General features: G+C 43.2%; 1 protein-coding gene across 1 annotated transcript; it reads left to right on the top strand.

The window, feature by feature from the left end:
• The first annotated feature begins 1,675 nt into the window (after positions 1–1,675).
• LRP11 (LDL receptor related protein 11) lies at positions 1,676–20,934 on the top strand. Its single transcript, XM_058835156.1, has 7 exons — positions 1,676–2,240; positions 7,686–7,849; positions 10,349–10,490; positions 12,543–12,668; positions 13,381–13,590; positions 18,949–19,050; positions 19,340–20,934. Exons 1-7 carry the CDS (start codon positions 1,718–1,720, stop codon positions 19,492–19,494), a joined length of 1,422 nt encoding a protein of 473 aa, XP_058691139.1. The 5' UTR covers positions 1,676–1,717; the 3' UTR covers positions 19,495–20,934.
• Positions 20,935–22,480: the final 1,546 nt, after the last annotated feature.

The raw sequence follows: 22,480 nt of genomic DNA, 5'->3' as shown, positions 1-22,480 counted from the left end.
TCTTTTCATAGAAGAGAATATTCCAAAATAGTTCTAAAAACAAAATTATGGCATTTTAGCTTGATTTTCAAAGATTATATCATCTTACTGTCTCCTCCACCTTCCTATAATCTTTGAATGTACTGATCAATTTCAACTCAAATTGATGGGAAATTGAAAGTGCCAAAAATATAATTTATAGAAATTTAGAAGACCCATAGAGCACATAGCCAGAGAAAATCGATCTTCAACAGCTGCACTGCTGATAGGCCAACATGCTCCAATGAATCAGTGAACTACAGTTCTGTGCTTTAGGAGAGGAGGAGGAGAAATTGTAATCCAAACTACAAGCTGCATGTGAATCTCCTGGGCAACGCCCAAAGCTCCATGATGACAGAATATTGAAGTGGATTTGTTTTGTAGGAAATTCTAAGGTATGCTGGGAACATGGCCTCAAACAAGTCAAAAATACAAAGGAATACAAAGATGTCTTAAAACCATTCCCATTCTGTCTTTTGTTCGCTACTTATTCTAAGCATCCTGACATAATAACATATTTGATCAGCTATTAAGCTTTTCCCAGTAATTTAAGAAATAAATGAGTCTGCTTAAAGATGCTTGGAATGAACCAAATGAAAATGAAAACACAGACCTGTTATGGCATCCCTTGGTACACAGCTCAAAACCCATCACCACCTCTTTATATTTACTGGCAAGCTTAAGTTTTCAGTGCTCGTAGACAGGTCTCAATGTGCCTGCTATCACTTTGAGGCTCCATGCATCTGACAAAAAATAACAAAGCAGATGTTTTGAAGGACTGCTGATTTTCAGGGATAATATTGTAATTAATTTGTGTTACAGAATCAGCAATAATTACAGAATCAGCAAAAAAAAGAAGTTGTGACAGATGTAAAACTGATTAATTTAATTGCAAGTATTTCTCTGAAACGCATCTAGCAGAGACTTCAAAAACTTGCACGGGGAGTTCACCATTGTTTTGGGTGGTTAAGATACTATCTAGGATTTTTTTTGCAGGTCAAGATGTCACGGATTTGTGCATTATGTTTTTGACTACTGGCTCTATTTTTTCTGTAATTTCTGAACAAAAATGCCATGCCTGGGGTGCAGTCTTCCACAATTTCTTTTTTTGTCTCTTTATTTGTTTGTTTCCTCAGGTTCACAGAACCACCAGCAGCTTCAGTGACTGCCATCCAATCCCAATTATTTGCAGGTGTCAGGTCCCTGTGTGGAGTCATAGAATTGTCGAGCCACAGAATGTTAAGGGCTTCCACAGAATTAAAATTAAAATTAAAAATTAAAGGTTTTCTAAACCCAGTCCCCCTGCCATGGGTAGGGTCGCCTTCAACTAGACTAGATTGTGCAAGGCCTTATCCAATCTGGCCTTGAACACTTTCAGGGATGGGGCATCCACAGCTTCTCCGGGAAACCTGTTTCAGTGCCTCATCACCCTCACAGCAAAGAATTTCTTTCTAATACACATCCTAAAATACCTATTTCAGTGCGAGCCCCTTACTCCCTCTCCAATCACGGCGACTGCTGAAGGAATGTCCCTGCGGGGGGCGGTCCCGGGGCGGGGCCCGCCGGAGCTGTTCGGGGCGGCGGTGCTGAGCGCGGCCGCTCCGCCTGGTGCAGCCGGGCGGGGCCGGCGCCTCCCCGCGCCGCGCTCGCTGGGGCTGCCCCGGGGGAGCCGCTCCCGCCGCCGCCGCCGCCCGGGGCCATGGCGGCGCTGGTGCTGCTGCTGCTGGCGGCGCTGGGCGGGCGGGCCGTGCTGCCGGGCGGGCGCTGCGCGGCGCCGCTGGCCGACCTGCGCTCGCAGATCTCGGGCGTGGAGACGCTGCTGGAGGAGTTCCGCCGGCAGCTGCAGCAGGAGGAGCCGGGACCGCCGGCGACAGCGGGCGGAGGAGGGGGCGGCGAGGAGCGGTGCGGCGGAAGCGGCGGCTTCTCCGCCAGGCCCGACTCCATCATCCGCACCAAGGATTCCATCGCGGCCGGCGCCACCTTCCTGCGGGCGCCCGGCGCCGTGTCGGGCTGGCGGCAGTGCCTGGACGCCTGCTGCGCCGAGCCGCGCTGCACGCTGGCCGTGGTGCAGGGGCCCGGCCGCCCGCGGGGCACGGCTGCCGAGCCGGGCTGCTACCTCTTCAACTGCACGCACCGCGGCCGCCCCGTCTGCCGCTTCGCCCCGCACCGCGGCTACAGCTCCTACAGCCGCCGGACCGCCGGCATCGCCCCGCCGCCCACGGGTAAGCGGCTTGCGCGGCGGGAAAGGCGGCAGGGAGATGGCGGCGCTCGGCGTGGGGGTGGCAGGGCCGCGGGGACGGCAGGGCCGCGGAGCCGCTGCCGGGGAGCGGGCGCGTCCCTGCGGCTGCCCCGGTGCCGGGAACCCGCTCCCGGGTCTGGGGGCCTCGGCGGTGGGAGGACGGGCGAGGAGAGCCGGGCTGCGCCGTGCCCTTCGGCGGAGTTCCCTCGGCCGGGAGAGGCGGCCCGGCCGTGCCCGAGGGAACCTTACCAAAGTGTATAAATACCTTACGGGTAGGGCTGTCCCAAGAGGATACTTCCAGGCTCTTCTTGGTGGTGCCCAGCAGTGGGACAAGAGGCAGCGGACAGAAACTGATGCACAGGAAGTTCCAGCTGAACATGAGGGATAAATTATTTACTTTGTGGGTGACAGAGCACTGGAACAGGCTGTTCAGAGAGGGTGCAGAGTCTCCCTCACTGGAGATACTCAGGAGTGATCTGGACACAATCCTGTGCCATGTGCTGTGGGACGACCCTGCCTGAGCAGGGAGGCCGGACCAGATCACCCACTGCCGTCCCTTCCGACCTGACCGATTCTGTGAGGGCTTTGGGGGTGTTTGGGCTTGGGGAAACCCATCCCTCAACACCTCTGCCTCTGCAGAGCCCTTGGTGGGGCACTGTGCCAGCCAGCCGGTGGCTGGGAGCCAGACAGTGGGATGTGCATGTTCACTGGCCCCACACTCCCTGGGCAACCACAGAAGTCTCAGCTCCCCAGGAACTGTGCGTATTGGGCACCTTGGAAAGCAAGAAGTGCTGGTCCCAGCTATGCCATAACCTGGTGCATTGCCTGAGAGCAAGCACATGCCCTTCTTGAGGGTGCTGTCCAAATGTCATTGCCTAAGACAGCTTTTTACTCTCTTAAATCAAGGTATTTCATGCTTAAGAACTCAAGAGCTAGACTGAAGAAGACAAGGATACCTCATTAGTAGTCCAGATGTAGCATGGACATTCCTCACAAGTATCTCTGGAAACTAGGCCACATCAAAAGCAGCAGTTCAACTCCGAAGCATATTTAAGAACAATATAATCCAGAACAAGTGGCTGTAGATGAAAAAAAATCTGGTTTTCTAAATTTGGAGTCTGTTTCCTAGCACCTGATTCAAAGAATATATTTGCTTTCCCCCACCTCCTGTTATTAAACAGTCTCCTCTTGACTAATTTTGACTTAATTTCATTATCTATGTGGACAATACTTTCCCAAATGTCATCTGCATCTTACGCAGTGAAAGATCTCATCTGAAGTAAATTAGTCACTGCATGCAACAGAAAGAAGACCTGGTGTTGGTGTGGATGAAAACAGTGGCCAGATGTCCCTGCTGTTACTGCTGTCTTGGGAGGGGAGACCTCAAGCTTGAGGTCTATTCCGTCCTGTATGTTTCATGAGAATGTCAGTGTCAATGAGAATCTCCTGCAAAAATGAGAGAGCAGAGGTTTGGTTCGTAGGGGCATTATGGTGCCTAAATATTTTTTGCAAAGTGCATGGGCAGGTACATTAGAGAGCTATAAGGAAGGATCTTAGAGCATTATAGATGAGGCAAGCTTAAGGTACCAGAAAAACCCAAGGTGTGATTTTGATAGTTTCAAGAGGAAGAGTATTAGTTCCATGGTATTATTTATGTAGTAGCTACAGGGTAATTGTATTTCATAAGCCTGTATGCACTTGCATGATAGAAGGCTTAAAATGAGATTTTACATCAAAGTCACAGAGACTAAGGCTTCATTTTGAAGTGCCTTAATTCTAATAAAACTTGGAATTAATTTAGAGTGCAGTTATGGCACAATGTAAATAATATATTGTACAAATGATGCTCTACCTATTAGAAATCTTGAATTTCTTTAATGCCTTGAGTTCTTGAATTCTGGAGTTCTTAAATGTTTTGCCTTTTTGGCAGCTTTTCTGGCTGCTAGCAGTGGACTTGCAAGGCAATTTCACTTCCTAGTCTGCAAATTGCTCTGTGTCCTGTTGGTTTTATTTAAAAGTCTGCCTTGTGGGTGATGGTGATATTGGAAACAGGGGATTATGATTTCTTAATGCAATTACACTGGAGCTGAAGCAAAGCCACAAAGGAGAATGAACTTTTATTCAAACATCTGTCAGATGTGACATAGACCAGGAGAGATAAAATTAAGATTGAATTATTTGCTGTGACGTTTTGTTACCAGTGCATTCTTGAATTACATTGAAAAAAACAATCTGGACAACAGGATGATGAAGGCACATCTCTTTTCCCTTCTGTCACCCCATGAATGAGTTTAGGAAATTTAGGAAAGAACTTTTCATTTCAAGATATTTTTCCGTATCACATGTTAGGGGAGGGGATCACATATTAGCTGCTGCTTTTTTTTTTTGCTTTTTTTTTTTTTTTTATTTCAGAGTACTTTGTTCTCGAGTCTTCCACTGTTTTCTTTTTGATAATACCAAACCAACATTTACCCACAGATGTGGTGCCCTCATAATTCCAAACTATTTTTGTGCATTGGGATACAGTGATCTCTGAGATCACTAGTGGTAAGCAATGGGAGGATTCAACATAAAGGTAAACTAATACCAAACACATTCAGGAGTTGGCAAAGCCTTCATGCAGAAAACTAGCTCAAAACTTCATTACTGGCAGGACAAGTCTGTTAAAAGGATGGAGGGAGTAGAATAAATAAAAAAGCAGGATTAAAAAAAAAACTTATTGTGTTTGCTCCAAAAGAAAAAGTGTTTCACCCCTTTTTCTAGGATTCAGTTAGCTCCAGCTTCTCAGAGTGTTGACCACGTATTTCAGTTCCATACTGCTTATTTAAATTCAACTTAAATGCAAGTTGAAAACAGAAGTTAAGGGATGATTTTTCTGCTGACCTGTGGCTGATAGTGCTTTATTCCTGTGAGTGGTGGTTGCAAGTGTCTCCTTGGAGCATGCGTCCAAAGAGTTTGCCTGGTTTTTTTATTCTGACTTCTTATTCCCCAGATTTGGAGATGTTTCACTCTCTAAGAATCATGTGTTCTATTGCTTAAAACTCTTCTGTGGAAAAAGAATCTTCATCTCAATAGGCTGTCTCCTCCCATGCCATATGTCTCTATCAGGCCAAATCTATCTTTTTGCCATTGATTTACCTTTCTGAAGATGGTCTGGTGGCTTACAAGAAGATGGAGGTGGTGCCTCCTTCCTCTGAGACCAGAGGTCTGTGTGGTCCCTCACTCATCCGTTACAAAGGGCTGGCATGAATTTCTGTGACTGACTCAATGTGAAGTGGTCCTTCATTGCAACTCATGCTGCTGGAGTATAAAGTTAGTCCAGGAAGAGAGTATCCTCATTGCTTAGGGGAAGTGGGGCTTGTCTCTGCCCCTGCAGAGCATTGATCAAGTCATTTAAACCAGACAGGTATGAAATCCTTTTCCAAGGCAGAAGTAGAAGACTAGGCTGTGCTGTTTGAGACCCAGGTCAGTCTCTTTTTGACAGTCACTTGTAAAGTTAATTGTGTGAAGACTGTACGTAACTCATTTATAGGAAATAAAAGTTGCCCTGGCACCATAATGATGGTGTTTATTAACGATTAGTTTTGGGGTTTTATTAACAATGAGTTTTGGAGCTTTTTTTGCACTTGGATGTAGCATGCTGGGCCTTGATGGTTTGGCTGGCTGCTACCTCGGGATCCTCTGTGAGAGGTCCTCAAGAGGGTGACAAATAAACGAGGGATGGGCACGATTCAGTGACCCTGAAAGTAAAAGTCTTAAATACCAAAACAACAAACATAAGTCAAGCAACAGTACAGGGTGCACCAAAAAGGCAAGGGCCAGGGTAGGTTACAAACTTACATAAGGTACGTTAGGGGTGGAGTCTGAGGGAAAGGATCCAAATAGAAACTAGGGATTAGCAATATATAAAACATTGCCCCAAATTCTAACCAATAATAACAGAGAAACTATAGAATTTTCTAGTACTATTAACATATAACTTTCCAGGGGACATTGAGGGTGTGCTTTTGCTCACCCTATCTTAAGGAGATCCTTCTTTCAAGCGCCTGGGCCAAAGCCTCTTTCCAGCCCTTTGCCCTGGTGGACTCCAATACTTGGATGTTGCTTTTTATACGAAGTTGGTTTTGAGAAGCGAGTGTATGTATACAAATTAGGCAAAGCTTCCTTTGTCATCAGATGAGCGAGAACTGTTTCATAGTTTCTATTATTAGACCTGGTTTCAGTTACTTGTATGTTTTCCTAACTTTAGGCATTTGCCTTGACATTTTCTATGCCTGACCTACTACTGAAAAAAACAAGAAATAAGAATTTCGCTGTTTAGTCAGAGATAAACAGTGTCCCACTGCTCCCATGAGTTCCAAGGCTTCAAGCACGTTCATGATACTGTTGAGGAGCAGATGCAAGGAAGATTCCCCATACTGATGGGAAGACACCTTTCCTTGTACAGCTCTGCCTGCACAGAGTGCAGTTACAACCTTGATTTCAGTAATTGCTCTTCTGAGCATAACAGTATCCTTTACAGGGTATCCTTTGCAGAGGTTGAAGAGCAGAGAGCACCCCAGCACTTCAGGGTGCCCAGAGAAGGAATGAAACTTGAGTGGGGAACTGTAGAAAGATAAAATCTTGTGGCTAAAGTTGTCAATTGCTGACTTGTTGAACCAGATTTTTATCCCTCTCTCTTCCCTGATCTGTCCAAAGGCTGCAGAAGAAGTGACACTTCTGACAGGCTGTGTCACCTAACAGAGGTTCACTTTTGTTAGTCTAACCCAAAAGCTTGGGGTCTGATTGGCAAAAGTGCTTGGCATTCACAATTTTAATCAATAAGGATTGTAATTTGAAGATAGCAAAATGCCATAAATCCTAAATATTCTGAAAATCAAGTTTTCTGTGTCTTAAATGAAGCACTTAAAATTGGTGGTTTCTGATGATTTTTAATGATCATGTACACTGCTTCATCAGGGTGCCACCGTATGCTAAATAAGTCTTTCATTCCTATAATGATGTATTATAAATAGGGACTAGAAGCCTACTGAATTATGCAGTGTACTATAAAAGGTATAAAAAAATGTGCTGTAGCTACCATCTGTATGTAAGTCCTATTTAAACCTATTTTCCTTAGTTCAGATTTAAAAAGTACACTGATGTTAATAATCCTGTTTGTTGTATTGCTGAAACATCCAGGTACCTGTTGAGGTTTTCTGTGCCATGTGCTTCTAATGTTAATTCCTGAAGACATCATAGGACAGTTAACTAAGATTGAAGCAGATACTACTTTGCTTAACAGAATGCGTCCTAATGAGCATGTTTCTCTTTCAGGAAGTTGCACAGAGGTGAAACAATGCCTTAACCAAGAAAAAAAAGGTGTTTCATATAAATAATCATTTAGCCTCCCCTCATAAAGAACCGATCTTCTCTTTTTTTATTGAAGAAGAAGAATATGATGAGCCTCCACAGTGTAAGGCAGGCCAAGACATTGTGCTGCAGTCACCTGTGGACTGGGTGCTTTTGGATGGACGAGAAAGTTCTGATGACCATGGAATTGTGCACTACGAGTGGACACTGCTGCAGGGCGACTCATCGGTTGAAATGCAGGTACATGGGCAGTCTCCCTTGTGGCCAGTTACTTCCAGATTGTTGTGTTCAAGTTTTAAATGTACAGCTAAAAATATTAAGTGTATTCAAATCTGTCTACCAGGCGCCAAAATTAGGATGCCTGTACAACTCCAACATTTGTTTCACAGAAATGTGGAGCAACCCAGGTTGGAAGTGACCTCAAAAAAATCATCTGGTCCAACTGTTGTGGGACAAGGAGCCTCAATGAGATTATTTTATCCATCCAATCCCATCTTGAAGACCTCCAGTGAAGGAGACTACACTGTTCCATTGATTATTTCTACTGGCTTACACAGTTAGTCTCTATCCTGGATGGCATGGGACAGCCAGCAGCAAACAAGTAGATGATAATTCTCCACTGTATTTGAGCTCTGCATTATTTGTACTCGCTGAACTTGGTTTTCAGCTTCTGTCACCCCAGTTAGAGATCCCTCAGTAATTCAGTTACTAAAAATAATAAGGGATTTTCACCAACAGTCTCCTGTCAGTGTTTATGGAGAAGGTACAAAGAAACATGATGAAGACCTTATGAGATATTTTATCCATACATTTTCTGCTGCACTTTGGTTTCAGATTAAAATACCCATGAAGAGAGGGATTATGAATTTTAGTCTTTTTTGTCAGTGCTCTAGGATCAGCAGAAAAAGAGAGAAAGAAAAAAATGTCTCAAGTCCACAGACTCTACTCATAGTTTGTTCACAGCCCATAACATCCAAGACACATTGGGAACTCCACCTAGAGCAGGAAGGATATGTAGAAGTGAGAGAGTGTGAACCAAAATGAAGCTTTAAGAATAGTTGCTAGATATCTAGACAAAAGGCACACTTTATTATCAAAGACTTGTTAATCTGGCCCCTTGCAGCATTCTTTGCTTTAAAGAGCAGTTAAATACTTTAAAAATTAATCTGTGATTTAGTAACATAGAGTAAAAAAAATTAGAATTAAATACAAACATTCAAAGTTTATATTTTTAATATTACTCAAAGTCACTTTACAAAATAGAGACAATTCTTATAGCCATTCAAACTTGTAAAATTCATGTTAACCTTGGTGGCTTCTTTGTATTTGTTAACAGAAAATGAATTTGACACGCATTTATGCTTAAATAAATACTTCTCCATTGTGTTAAAATGAGCAGGGATTTCTCCTACAGATATGTACCCTGGTGATTAGCCATGATAATTTAAATCTTAGAGTTGAATTAATAACTGATTTTTTTCATGCATTCTTCAGTTGAGTCTTTAGTGCCTTGGTTACTGCCCTGAAGTTACTGGATTTCGTGTCATTTATTCTTTGAGAATAATGTATGAATCCATAGCTACAAGGGAGAATGGAGTGTATTTAAATAAGATAAAAGACAGCTGTTGCATTGCTCTTATGTAGCAAAGAATAAATAGAAGGCAGAGGAGAGGGAAGGACTTCTATAAAGAGATCTTATACTGTAGAAGGAAGCCATTTTTTTTTCCTATTGTGACTGATTATTGCTTTTTTAGACAATTTGCTTCTGTGATTGCTACCCCTACTCTGTGCAGCTGCACAGCTCTTGGACACTTAGGGATGGTAATCGGTTGGGGCTTTTTTAAAATACTGATTATCTGTTTTGAGCCAAAGTTTCTGTGTAAGCAGATACAGGCCAGCATTCTTCAGGGTAGCGTGAAGATAAAAAGGAAAGCCCAGAGGTCACTGGGAGGAGTGGTGGCATATTGAGAAGTCAGTGGCATTTCTCTGTCTCTGCACTGAGAAGAGGCTTGGGCTCCGTGGCTCTTGAGTTTTAAATACCACCTTTGCTCTCCCAGCAGTCACAGTGAACAACAGCAGGTGTTTTTTTCAGAGCATAATAATGCCTTTAACACAATAAAGAATAAAATACTAAGGGGTCATACTCTCCATCAGGAGGTACTCAACAGTCTGATCAGATAACAGAGTGCATTCATGTAAATGGAAAAGGAAAGAAATTTCAATTAGGAAATTTTCTCACTAAGAGAAAACACGTGTTTATCAATGCACTCTTCTGTAGTGGAAGGTCTAGGACTCTGTGACCATATTAATTAAAAATTCTTGTTCTCTTTCAGGCATGAAAATTTATTTCTGTGGATCCATGTTATATTGTCTACAGACTAACTTGATAAAGAGCAAAAAGCCAATAATTTACTGCGTATCCTCTAAAATTACATTTCTAATTATTCAAAAATTGAGTTAAATATACGTGACCATTTGTTCTCCATTTGTGTGCTGAGATCCACAGCTCCAGGTAACTGAGCAGATCATGAAAACACTACCTGGATGTTGTGGGTTTTTTACAAATGGATGCAAAAAAAAAAAAGAGATCAAATGTTCCATGCTGAAATACATGCTTGAATAGGCTGACTAGACTGCAGGAAGTATTTAATCTGCATGGTGAGCTCCTTATTCCTGGAAAGTCATGGATGGATCCATTGTACCAATATGGTTTTTTTTTTACTGTGTGCCTTTACTCAGGTACCACAGCCAGGAACACTGAAACTGTCCCACATGCAGGAAGGTGGGTATATTTTCCAGCTAACAGTGACAGACACTGCAGGTCAGCGGAGCTCTGACAACGTCTCTGTGACTATTCTGCCCATGGTTCATTCTGCAGCAGGTGAGAAAATGACTGGAGCTGTTGCCTCTGTGACACCCAGGGTGTGGTATTCAGGTCAGAGCAAGGGTCTTGGTAAAGATAAAAATGTTAATCTCCATTTTCAGTGTTTTATTTTGCCCTTGTTCATTACATAATGACATCTGTTTCAGCTTTGAATCACTCTTTCAAACTGAGGAAACAAGCAAGCATCACTTGTTAGAGCAATAATACTTTCAGGCACTGAATGTTTGTCCTTTTACTGCTAATAAGCATGCAGGGTTGGAAGAGTGAAATATTGACACAGGTATCAGGTGCATTGTAACAGTCAGATGGTGTGGGCAACATGACAGGGAATATATATGCTATAGGGAAGACCCAGTTAAAATCACTTCATAGTGTGTTTGAGGCAGACTAATAATAATACTGACCTTCATTTTTGGTCTGAAGGTTGGCATGGTTTTTTGTTTCAGTGCATTTAAGTTTTTCTGTCTGATGGTTATTATTGAAGCCTTAATGCTACCGGGGAAGCTGATTGGACCTGGACCTGACCCATCATTTTTAAACTGAGCCTCAGAAACATATAAAAAGTAGAAAGTAAGCTGGATTTCAGTGGCTGTCAGTCCTGCTTTTAAATGTAATAACTTCTAATTACATTGTAATTAAGAACTTGCTAATGCAGATCTGCTGCTCTGGCAGAAAGTAAAAGTTAAATAGCATTATCTCCATGTTCAGCAGAACCAGTAAAAATCTTGCTCTGCACCAGCACAATATCTCTATGTGAGAGAGGGTAGTCCCTGTGGCAATAAGCTGTTATTCCAAAAAGTCGGCTTAATAGTGCCTGTGTTCCAGTAATGGATGATAGGGTTGTGTTCATTAATGTTTAATTCAACTAAAGCAGCCAGAGAGGTTTGCTGGTTTGTTTATTTGCTGCTGTGGGTATCTTGGATATTTTTTGTATGGGACACATAGGGGATTTGCTGTCTTTTTTTTTTTTAAATTCCCCAGCTACATAAGCAATTCAAGTGCTACTGCTACAGCTAAACCAGTTCCTGATGCCTTAATACATGCAAGATCAGTGCTATTACTAGTGCTGAAGTTCAGGAGATGCATTTTCAGATTTTAGGGGTTTTAAACAGTTGTCTTCATTCCTGGCATCCTTCCCTTAGCATGGTGCAGCGTTTGGTGCACAGCAGGATAACAACCAAAGGCTGTGACTCCCTTATGCAAATTGATTTGCTCTTTTGACACTAATCAAGCATTGAACAACTGAACATGGTAGTGCTTTGCAAAGTGATGAACTGCACTGCTGTTGGAAAGACAAAAGCACAAAGGTAAACACTTGATAATTACAGAATCAGAATGGGTTTCAGGAAAGCTTTGAGTATGCAAAATGCAGCATCCAGGGATACTCTCCATTTCCAGGGGAATCTAAATGTCAAAGCAGGCAGCAGTCAGTTCTTTCTGGTGAAAGTAATTTGTAAGAGCATGACCTAGTCCTATTCTGGTGTGTGCTGTATTGAAGTCACTGAATTGCTGATGTCAATAAATGATGAATAAATAAAATGATGAAGTATTTTAATTAGGTTGCAGAAAATATGCCATAAAGGATCCCATATAGTCCGAATGTGTATATGTAAAACAACATATTGGTGTTGAATGGATATGTAGTAGGAATTATGCGCTGGAGGGAAGCAATTACAGCCACCCATATTTCATTTTTTTTCAGGGCTGTTCTGCATCTTTTAAGCCCAGGAAGATCCCCTTTCAGCTTAGGCCAACAGAATTCAAAGCACTGTAAGGGTGCTGCACAAAGTGTAAAGTGCAACAGGTTGAGTATTCCTGTAATAAAGAGATTTCCAGGCTAGTGATGAAGGTGCCAAGAACAGCTGTTGCCTTTCTTTGCTTCTGTGTCAATACGATGTCACATAGCTGAGTCTGAACTTTCTGCCTTGTTCACAGTGCTTCTTGACAGTGTGGTTTTGCTTTTTCCTCCATGCTGCAGAATTTAGTCACTGACTCAGTATTTGCTACTTGGATTTCTCTTTTGCTAATTTGGGAATTGTTTCTCAACAGCCTGTGTTGGGGTTTGCTCTCGCTACCAGTTTATCTGTGATGATGGCTGCTGCATTGACATCACGTTTGCGTGTGATGGTGTGAGACAGTGTCCTGATGGATCAGACGAGACTTTCTGCCAGAATCGTAAGTGTGCCAGGCCACAGTGGCACAGCAGACTGTGAAAGTAACCACAGCCTCAATGACCAAAGGGGGACAATGCCGCTTCTGTGGCCTCTCTCCCTGTGAGCAAGCAGTTTGCTTCTGGCCTTTCATTGGAATTAGCACGTGGGAAGGTTTAATATCTGCATACTCAGGTGCTCAGAAATTTTCTTCAAAGCATATTAAAACTCTCAAGGGTCCCTAAGTGTCAGGTTTTGTGTTCAGCAGTTAAAAGATTGGTTTTGCACTTGCATGATAACTTCTGGAAACAAGCGCTGTGGTGTCTTTCTGAAAGGGTGTTTCAGAGGTGCCCTTCACAGTGCTGTTAGACACCCTGCAAGAATCTGGAGCACTGTGGACACGCAAGGGAACTGGTTGATTCACCATCATACTGTTTGTTCTTGTTAGTCATCCCTCAGCATGTGCCCATGCTCAGCTAAGTGAACAAAAACCATCAGAGGGTTAATGGGCACAATGGCTAACCACTCTTCCATTTTAGTTGCTGGATTTCACTGTAGGGGTCATAAGTGTACTCTTGCAAGCAAGTAAGTGTTAGGTATCTGTGACTCACATTTTATCATATGTGTGAACCTGAGGAAGTTGTTTACTCTGCCCCAAGGCCCATCTTGGACAGTCTTCCTTAAGAACACTTCCATTCCCTTCAATGTTGTACAAAAATTTTTGTTTCTGTTAACAGTCAGCTCGGGTCGGAAGACGGTAACACATGCAGCTCTTGGCACTACCCAGCAAAGGACTGCAGGACTGACTGAAAACACAGAGGAAAACTCTGCAGAGAGCACCCTGAAAGCCACTGCCAGAAATCAGCCACTTCTCTCAGTGGATACAGACATGTCTAACCAATCGCTTTCTCAGGGACCAAAGAAACAAATCAGTGGATTTGTGCCAGGTAAGATTTGAGTAAGTTTCAATAAATCCTTCTCCTTAAAGAAAGGAAGTGTCTTGCACCTTAAATTTCATTTAATTGTCTTTTGGCTCCTGGCTAAGAGGAAAAAAATTTCAAACATAAATAAATACAAAAGAAACCTGTAATAATGAAGTTCTAAGTAGGTTTTAATTTATTATTGTCAAGTCTGTTTTTCACTAGGTGGAAAATGAAGTTAAAATGTAGGAATGCTAGGAAAATAATACAGTCTAAAGAACAGAATGTGCAGTGAACTAAATAAAAATTCTGCCACAGGTTCAGCTGTGTAGGCTGATATATTCAGGCTCTTTAAATCTGTAGAGGAGTACTTCAGGAGAACATAATAAGGTACTGTTCAACTTGGGTGAAAGTAATTGCTTTTCTCCTGGTGCTAAGTATTACTTCTCTTTTTTTTTTTTTCCTGAACTAATATCTTTACTATTATGGGCATTGTTTTTTTCTGAACTCTGTCTCCAGGCCAGGAGAAGTGTTTCATCACTGTACAAAAGGAGATAGGCGTTGATAACAAGCTACTCAGGTGTCCGTGTACATGTCCCCGGTATTGTTCTGCACAGTGGCTGTGAGCCTGTAGTGAGTCATTGTGTGAGGTTACAGGCAGAGCCCCAACCCTGGCCTTGGTAAAGTTCCAGAAGCTGCAGTGAAATTGATGTGTCTTTTAAGGTTCATGATGATGAATTAAAATGATCTGAAATGGCAATTATATGAAAGCAAAACTGTGCACACAGAGCCTAAAATCAATACCCACCCACCCCACCCCCCTTCTATTTCTTCATGGTTTAGACTGATTCATGTGCCCTAAGACACAGCTATTTATAACCAGCTTAGTTTTCCAGTTACAACAGATCAGTGCTCAGTGCCCTCTGCTGTCAGCTCTGGAAAAGGGCATGCCCTGGTTGGCACCTGGACGTTCCTTCAAGGCGCTTGTACTTCCTCTGTGAAGTGCAGAAGAAGTGAAAACTCTGCAAAGGGAGTGAAAACAATGTTCTCAAGAATTTGATGGCCTCAGTGAATGTGTGGGGAATGATAGCAAAATCCTGTCCCAAATGTTTTCCCCTTTTCTGGCAGTGTAGCTGACCTCTAGATGACTCCTCACTGCTGACTAAAATTCTGAAGTCTGCTTCAAACCTTTCTCACCCACAGTCTTGAGTGACACCTGATATGGGGCCACCCAAACTAAACATCAAACTTCCAAAGGGCTTTGCAGGCTCCAGTAGGAAGTCAGCTGCTAAATAGGTCTCAAAAATCATTTGGCTTGTGAATCCGGGCATAAAACCAGAACTGAGGTCACCACCTTCAGCAACTGGTAATCAAGGGTTGTAACTGGATGTACAGAAGCAGAAGCATTTTTGCATAATCATTTTCTGTGTTTACCCATTGCACAGTAACTTACTTGCACCAGTTTTGCTCTAAAAGTAGCCTTTGGCACAGCAGTACACAAGCAAAGAAAAAGATTTGTAGAAAACTTAGGAAGTGTGATGGGGCTTCAGTGATTAGTGTACTACCAGTACCTGTTTTAATCTTCTAATTTTCAACAGGCAAGATTTCAAGCTGTTTTAATTCTTGTGGGTTTAATATTTTTCTTTTGACAAAGCTCAGTCAAAATTTTAGATGCTTAATAATTTTCCTGTGGAATAGAAAGATCCAGTCTTTATTGACCTAGGAGCCCAATACTTCTAACTAAAAAAAGCAGCAAATAGCTCAGTGAGGTTTAAAATCACCTATGGATCAATTCCAGTTAGGGTGCATGGGGTGGGACATGAAGAGTGCTGGTTAAATGCTAGGTACCTGGGTCTGAAGGGCAGCTGCCAAAAACTGCTCTGCCAAAACTTGCTCTGAGCTGCTGTCTTCTCCTGCCGACACTGAAACTTCATAGAGGTGATTCACAGAGGTCCAGAGAGACTCAAGTCTTGCCCCACTGGGAAGCACCTCAGTCTTTATGGAGTTGAAGAGACAAGCATCTAACCTATTCCTTAAAATCCACTCAGATCCATTAATTAGACTTCCCTCCATCACTGCCATCTCAGGGAGGTTACAGACCAAGTCTAATAATTATGTGGTACAAAAATGAGAGGCACAGAAATGCTGGAGCAGCTCCATGAAGCTCATCTGGAAATGTGTCCAGTAGGGCAATAATGCTAGTGCATTTTTGAGGAGAGGTAAGCAATGCTGAGCAGGAATCATACCAGCAGTCTCAGAAGTTCAGCAATGCCTCTGGCAGAAATCCTGTTCTGGGAGAGATTGTCTCCTGGTGCTTGTGTCAAGGTAGAACCTCTGCCTCTGAATCACTCTAGAGGTCTTTGTTGGACCAAGGCAGTCATGTTCTTGTTGGCCTGGAGCTGACACTGTGAACATCCAGGCTTCTTATATACAATTTTACATAAATTTTGAAAATAAGCTTTAGTGGTTTTAATGTCACTATGGTGAAAAGCTGTCTACTTAAGATACAGATTAGAGGATATGGCTTTACACTGGCAGCACAGGTTCCAGCTTTTCACTTGCAAGTGAAAAATTCAGGGCCACATTTTTCTTAATTCTCAGCTGACAGTTTCAGATCATCATGGAAATACAAGGAAAATGTAATACTCATAAATCCAGTGACTAAAAGGCAGAGGAAGTGAAGGTTTATATCTACTGGAGACAGCATGTGGCACATTCCAGCCAGCTGCTAGACTCAATGCTTCATACAGGAGCTTTCAGTTGATTTTTAAAGGAGAAGTTTTTCCCAAGATATTGTAGGACTGAAGAGTTCCTTTGTTTTCTTTTTTTAATTTGTTTTTTCGTTAGTGGTAGCTAAAGTAACAGTGAAGGCCTGTCCCTTCTGGTACTTACCTCTCCATAAACAGCTTTCATCTCTTGAGAATTCAATAAAGATGTCTAATAAAGGGACTTCCTTATCAAGTATGAGCATATTTATCTTTCCTCCTTTTCTTCAGAGGAGCTGGGCTAAGTTATAATGTTTTGGACTGTGGGATAGTTCCTGGTAGCAGATACAGAGTTTTCTATCTATGTGGGTGATACTAGGGGAGCTTTTTTCCAGAATCCATATTCTCTTAATAGTTTTTCTGTTCCAAATTTCCTTTAACCTTCCTTACAGTGGCCCTTCATACTTAGCTCTGACTTGATACAAACTTTAAGGATTTACACTGAAGTATCAGCGATCAGAGGAAAATGTGCAAGTCCAAGTTAAGGACTGTTTAAAACTTCTGCCTGGCCTAACAGGGGATCTATTCACAGTAAAGAGAAAAAAAACACAACCAACCAAAACAGAACCCAAAAATCATTGCTTGTTTACAATGGGTAAATCTTATTTTGCACTCGTGCCTTTTCAATGGATTTCTCTACAGCAGGTCAAGTCCAGGGGAACACCAAGTCTGACTTTGAAATAACCCCCTCAGACACTCAGGGCACTGAGTCTTCTGCAACAGGAGGTCTACTTTAGCCCAAGCTGAAAGGCCAAACATTTTCTTTCCAAGTCGGGAGTGGATGGAGGAAGAGGCATTTGATGTCAATAAGAGTCCTTTCTCTCTCTGTAGACATGTCTCCATGGTAGTAAAGTTACCCAGGCTGCATCTCCTGAAAAGGCCAGCGCAGCATTTCTGCATGGCTGCCTCCAGATAGCCCCAGTCTCCTTCTCCAGGGAAATTCTAAAGCCCAGCTGCATATTCTGGCACTCCTGAACTTGCAGATGAATATAGGAAACACTCAGTAGCAGCACAGCACTCTGGCTGAGCAGTGGACTGGTTTCTAAGCAGCAGGGGCCAGTAGCAAACAGGGTCATGCAGATGGGTTGAATTCACGTGCAGCCTGAAAATTTGCACTCTCCAGCACAGCCAACCCAAGTGTATAAATCACCATAACAGCTTTGTGCTCCCCTGGCACAGGGTCTCTGCCTCTCCCAGGCTGCCTGTGCAGTGGTGTTCAGGGCTGGGATTACAACATTTGACTGAGTGCCCAAGCCTTAGTCATGTTTTTACTGTGGAGGCACCCACAGCAGTAGCCGTAACCTAGATCTGTGATTAGGGTAAATGGAAAGGGCTGTAAATGGCAATTTTCTCAGAACAGACTAGAAAATCAAGAGAAAGTGAAAATCAAATTAAACCCATGTAAAATGCTTTATGCCAGGCTCCTAAACTTCTTTGGGGAAATTTCTCTTTGTGTTGTAGAGATAGCAGATAAGATACTGAGCAGCATTGACTCTGATAGTCTCTCCAGGCGTGTAAGAACAGCCACAAGTCCTAGCAAAACCCTACAAGCTTTATCAAAAGGATTCTGTTCTTCTACCCTTCCAAAAATTTCCCATTAAACTTCTCTCCATATTTACCAAATTTTTTGACTTAAAAATTGACTTAAAAATTCACTTTACTTATATGGCAGGGAAACAAATTTCTAAAACAGGCATTTAGATGCAGGCTGGAGTACCTCTTAAAAAGAGCTGATGTCTTTTGGGTATTTTCAAAATAAAGACAAATATTAATTTAGTTTAATTCAGGAAAAACAGAAGCAGAAAACAGCTGCTGGTGTTGGTGTCAGTTACATTCAGGTGGTCTTGCACATCTCTGACATCATACCGATATTTTAATTTGCTCTTAGGAATTTTTTAAGCCCACTTTACATGCCAGGACAACATCAGGAGCCCAGCAAGGAGAGGGCCATGGCTTGTTTCTACAGCATTCCCTGCAGTGAAGTTGGTGTTTATGCACCCCCAGCCAAAATGGCAGGGCAATGAGGCAGCAGCCTGGGAGGCTGTGTTCTGCCTTGGAGTGGGGGCATTAGCATGGACTTTCATGTCAGTACCAAGGAAACAATTTAAGCTGTAATTAGCAGTCGTGTACATTTGCTGCTGCCACTGCCAGGGACACCTTCTGCAGCTCTTCAGAGCTGGTGGTGGTGGGTGTGACTTACACACAGTGCACGTTCCAAATTGACTTAAACACTTCCTTAGCACCCACCACTATATGTAATTCCAATTACAACATTTCACATTCATATCCTACCAATCTTGTAGCACAGTGTGTTTCTGCTAGCTCTCCCACAGTTCTGAAGGCTGCCAGCAAATGTATCACAGCAGTCAAAGTGCCCTTGCTTTTGATTGAGATGCACTGTGCTTTGGGAGGTAAAATTGAATTTAAATTTTAGCTTTAGTTTCATATTATTTCAAAAATTCAAGTTACACAATCAGAAGTTCTTAAACTGTTCTTTTGTTTGTGTTTTTCTCTTATGTTTAAGTGCTTCACATTATTTAATACTAGTGTCCTGTGTGTGGATAAGGCTTCCTGAGTCACTGAACTGCAGTATTCATTCATCTTGCTTGATTTTGTGCAGATAACAGTTCCTCAGGGAAAAGAACAGATGATAAAAATGGGGATGGCATAATGATGCCAAAGAGAGATCAGGTTGGAGGTGGTCACCCAATCCCAGAAACAGGTAAGACCAACCATGTGAATTAATTTTGAATTACGACAGGTTTCCAGTCAGGTGCTATAGATACAGATAAAGTAGTCAAGAATTGAATAATGTACTTACATATTCTGAACTGTCCCTAACATGATCATACACTTTAGTTTCATAGTATGAGTTGTTCCAATGTTAGAAATTGGACTAACTAACTAACTAAGTGATAGACTAGCTGTATTTTTAAAGAAAAAATCCAGGTTTTCTCTACCAGCATCTCGCTGTGCTAAATAAAATGTAATTTTTCTTAACCTCACTGTAGGTGCTGTGTTACCCTTAGCCTTAGGCTTGGCAATCACTGCTTTGCTGCTGCTTATGGTTGCTTGCAGACTGCGCTTAGTGAAACAGAAGCTCAAAAAAGCTCGACCCATTACATCTGAAGAATCTGATTACCTCATCAATGGGATGTATCTCTAAAAACTGGATTTGGGTTGGTTGTTTTCTCCCCTTTCTCCTGTGTCCATGAATCTCTGCCTCTATGAAAGGACCAAAATCCGTAGTTTATTTTCAAGTGTAGAAGAAGCCTATGAGATGGAGAACATACTCTTCCCCTTTGGTGATAATATAAAAAGTGGGTAGATGTCCTTGCTCAGAAAATAAGAAACATTCAGGCTCCAGAGAATAGCTCCAGTTGATTGTTGTGCAGAAGACAATGCAAGGTGAGGAGATCCCAAAGTGGTTGTGGGGTGCCCTTTCCCTCCTCACAGCAGTTGGGATCTCAGCCAGGGCCGAGTGCACCCCAGGGCCTGGGCACTGGAGCAGCCAAGGCTCCACAGCCCGGCTGTGTTGGCCAAGGTGTGGAGGGAAGCCTGTGCCACCTTGCTCTTCTCAGTGCTGCCACCACTGTGGGGACCAGGATGCTCCAGCCAACATGTTCCTTCACTGTCCAGCAGAGACCAGTTGTGTTCTTTCCACCTGATGCACTGGGAGTATTGTCTTTAAAGAATGTGTCTTGCTATGTTAATTAAAAACAATTGCTATCCAAGCACCAGCTTTTGCAAAGAAAATTGGGATTTAAGGAAGAAAGCGTCTTATTTTCACTCGGTTTAGACTTCTGTGCTGCTAGCAGACAGCCATGCTTGCTAAATGCAGAAATGAAAAAATGCACTCCTCAGCAGATAAGCTTGGACTTCCCAGTGCTCAACAGCAGTCATGTACTGCTGCCTAAAGAAGCTGTGGATGCCCCATCGCTGGCAATGTTCAAGGCCAGGCTGGATGGAGCCCTGAGCAACCTGGTCTAGTGGAAGGTGTCCCTGCCCATGGCAGGGGGGCTGGAGCTAAATGATCTTTAAGGTCCTTTCCAACCCAAACCCCTCTATGATTCCATGTGCAGTCCCAGAGTTGTGTCTCTCCCCAGAGCTCAGGGCTTGTTCAGCCTTTTCCACATCTAGCCCACCACCCGCCCACAGTGTGAGAATGCAGCACACAGCAGTTTCTACTCAAGATGCTGGAGTGTAGATTCCTGCTGGTTATCCCATAGCTCCCTGCAAAGCTTGAAAGCTTCGGTGATCTGCCCTCACCCCAGAAAAATTCTCATAGAATTAGAGCAAGTAATTGATATGTGTGAGTGAACTGCAGATGTGTTACCAGTAAAATGTGTACAGTACATGTTATATATACATATATACACACACACTGTTCTGTCTGTCTTGTTTGGCTGTCCAAGGATGTCACATTCCTCATGGGTCTCAATAAAACCAGAGTCAAATGAGGCATGCATCATTTTGTATGTTGTCTTTTGTACTTCAGTAACTTTGAGTCAGCAAGAATATTGCCATGGTATACAAACAGTTCTTCAAGTAATTTGTTCTTGATTACTTTATGTAAAATAGATCTAATAAACCAATTCTATTCTTATATTTATTGCATTGTCTTTCGTTTCTATTGCCAGCTAAATTTTGTGCTACAAGACTCTATCATGAGAGTAGGCAGAAGTATATTATATTTCTCCTTTCTGTGAAACAGCCTTATAAGAAGCTGGAATGTGTATGCTGGGGGGAGTTGTTGAGATACTTATTTCAGGGAGACAGAGAAGGACAGAGCATCTACCTGTCTGACCTGTCTCTCGAGCAGTGCTTGAGCTGAGCAGGACAGTAGTTGTCAAGCTGGCTGTGCCAACCACTCAGGGAATGTGGTTGACAGTCCTCCTTGCTCATGCCACATGAGGCAAAGTCTGATTGTACTTCAGTGTTACAGTGGGTCCAGGACACCATCTGCTGATGCTGCCCATTTCCAGTTTGGGAGTACAGCCTCTCTTCCATGCCAGCCCGCAGCAGACATGGCAAACAGTGCAAGACCCAAAAGACCACGTATTAAATACAGCCTCCTGTGGAAGATTCACTGCCCATTTGGTTGGGGTCTTATTTTCCATCATTGAAATCTGCATTGGGTTTTAAGTAAGTACCTAAATGTCCTTCACCACCTTACCAAAGCAGCAAGAAAATGGTCTTTTCTCTCTGTGCCCATGGTGCTCCTATCACCAAAACCCATTACCCTGGCACACAGCCAGCAGCAGAACAAAAGGTTTGGTTTTGTTCTGCTGGGCAGGTCAACAGCAAGATCTGGCACAAAGCACAAGCCAGCCAGTACAGCCGTGGTGCAAGAGGCTGCTCAGCTTTCCAGTCACTTTACACAAGAGTAGGCTTTGTTTCTGTGCTGCTGCTAGTGGAATCAGCCTTGAGTGATTTTGCATATGACAGCTGAGAATGAACACCTCCAAGCAGAGAGCAGCAGACAGCAAGCATGGTACAGGAGTCTGGCTAGTGCTGCGTTAGCGTTGCCACAGTTCCCAGGGACTCTTCTTTCTGGGAAAGGAGATGGTGACAGTTGCTGCCCTGCAGGCCACTCCACAGCTGGAGCGAAATAAAATAGTTTTCACCTTACCAGAGAGCTTGGGGGCATTGTCAGCTGGATGGAGAGCAAGACAAAGTTAGCAAAGTAACAGATTGGCTTGGCAGCTCCTGCAACTAACACACACACACTGGTCTCAGTATCATGTGTTTGCATTTAATAGCTTTCATGCTATTTGATTTTAAATAAGTCATACTGAACTACTGAGCTGGAGCACACCTGGGAGTAGCAGAAAAGACTGTCAACATGCTCAGGATGCTTTTCCCTTTCTCCCCAGGCAGCTCCCAGCCACTGCCTCCTGCTGACACCACTTCTGTAGCCTTCCCAGCCACTCCCTAGGTTGGGGCTCTCCCTCTGATGTCAAAGATGTGCTCAGAGCAGGTGCTGCTTCTAGCCCATCTTCATGGCTGCATTGCTAAAACTGCATTCCTGGCCTCTCATGCAGACCCCAGAGCTGGGGAGTTTTACACGATCACAGAATATCCTGAGTCGAAAGGGACCTACGAGTGTTTATCCTGCAGCAGAAGTGAGACATTCTGTGTGAAAGTTGTCA

The sequence above is a fragment of the Poecile atricapillus genome, chromosome 3 (genome assembly GCF_030490865.1).
Source record: "Poecile atricapillus isolate bPoeAtr1 chromosome 3, bPoeAtr1.hap1, whole genome shotgun sequence".
Taxonomy (NCBI): Eukaryota; Metazoa; Chordata; class Aves; order Passeriformes; family Paridae; genus Poecile; species Poecile atricapillus.
This window is presented reverse-complemented; position numbering and strand designations above follow the sequence as displayed.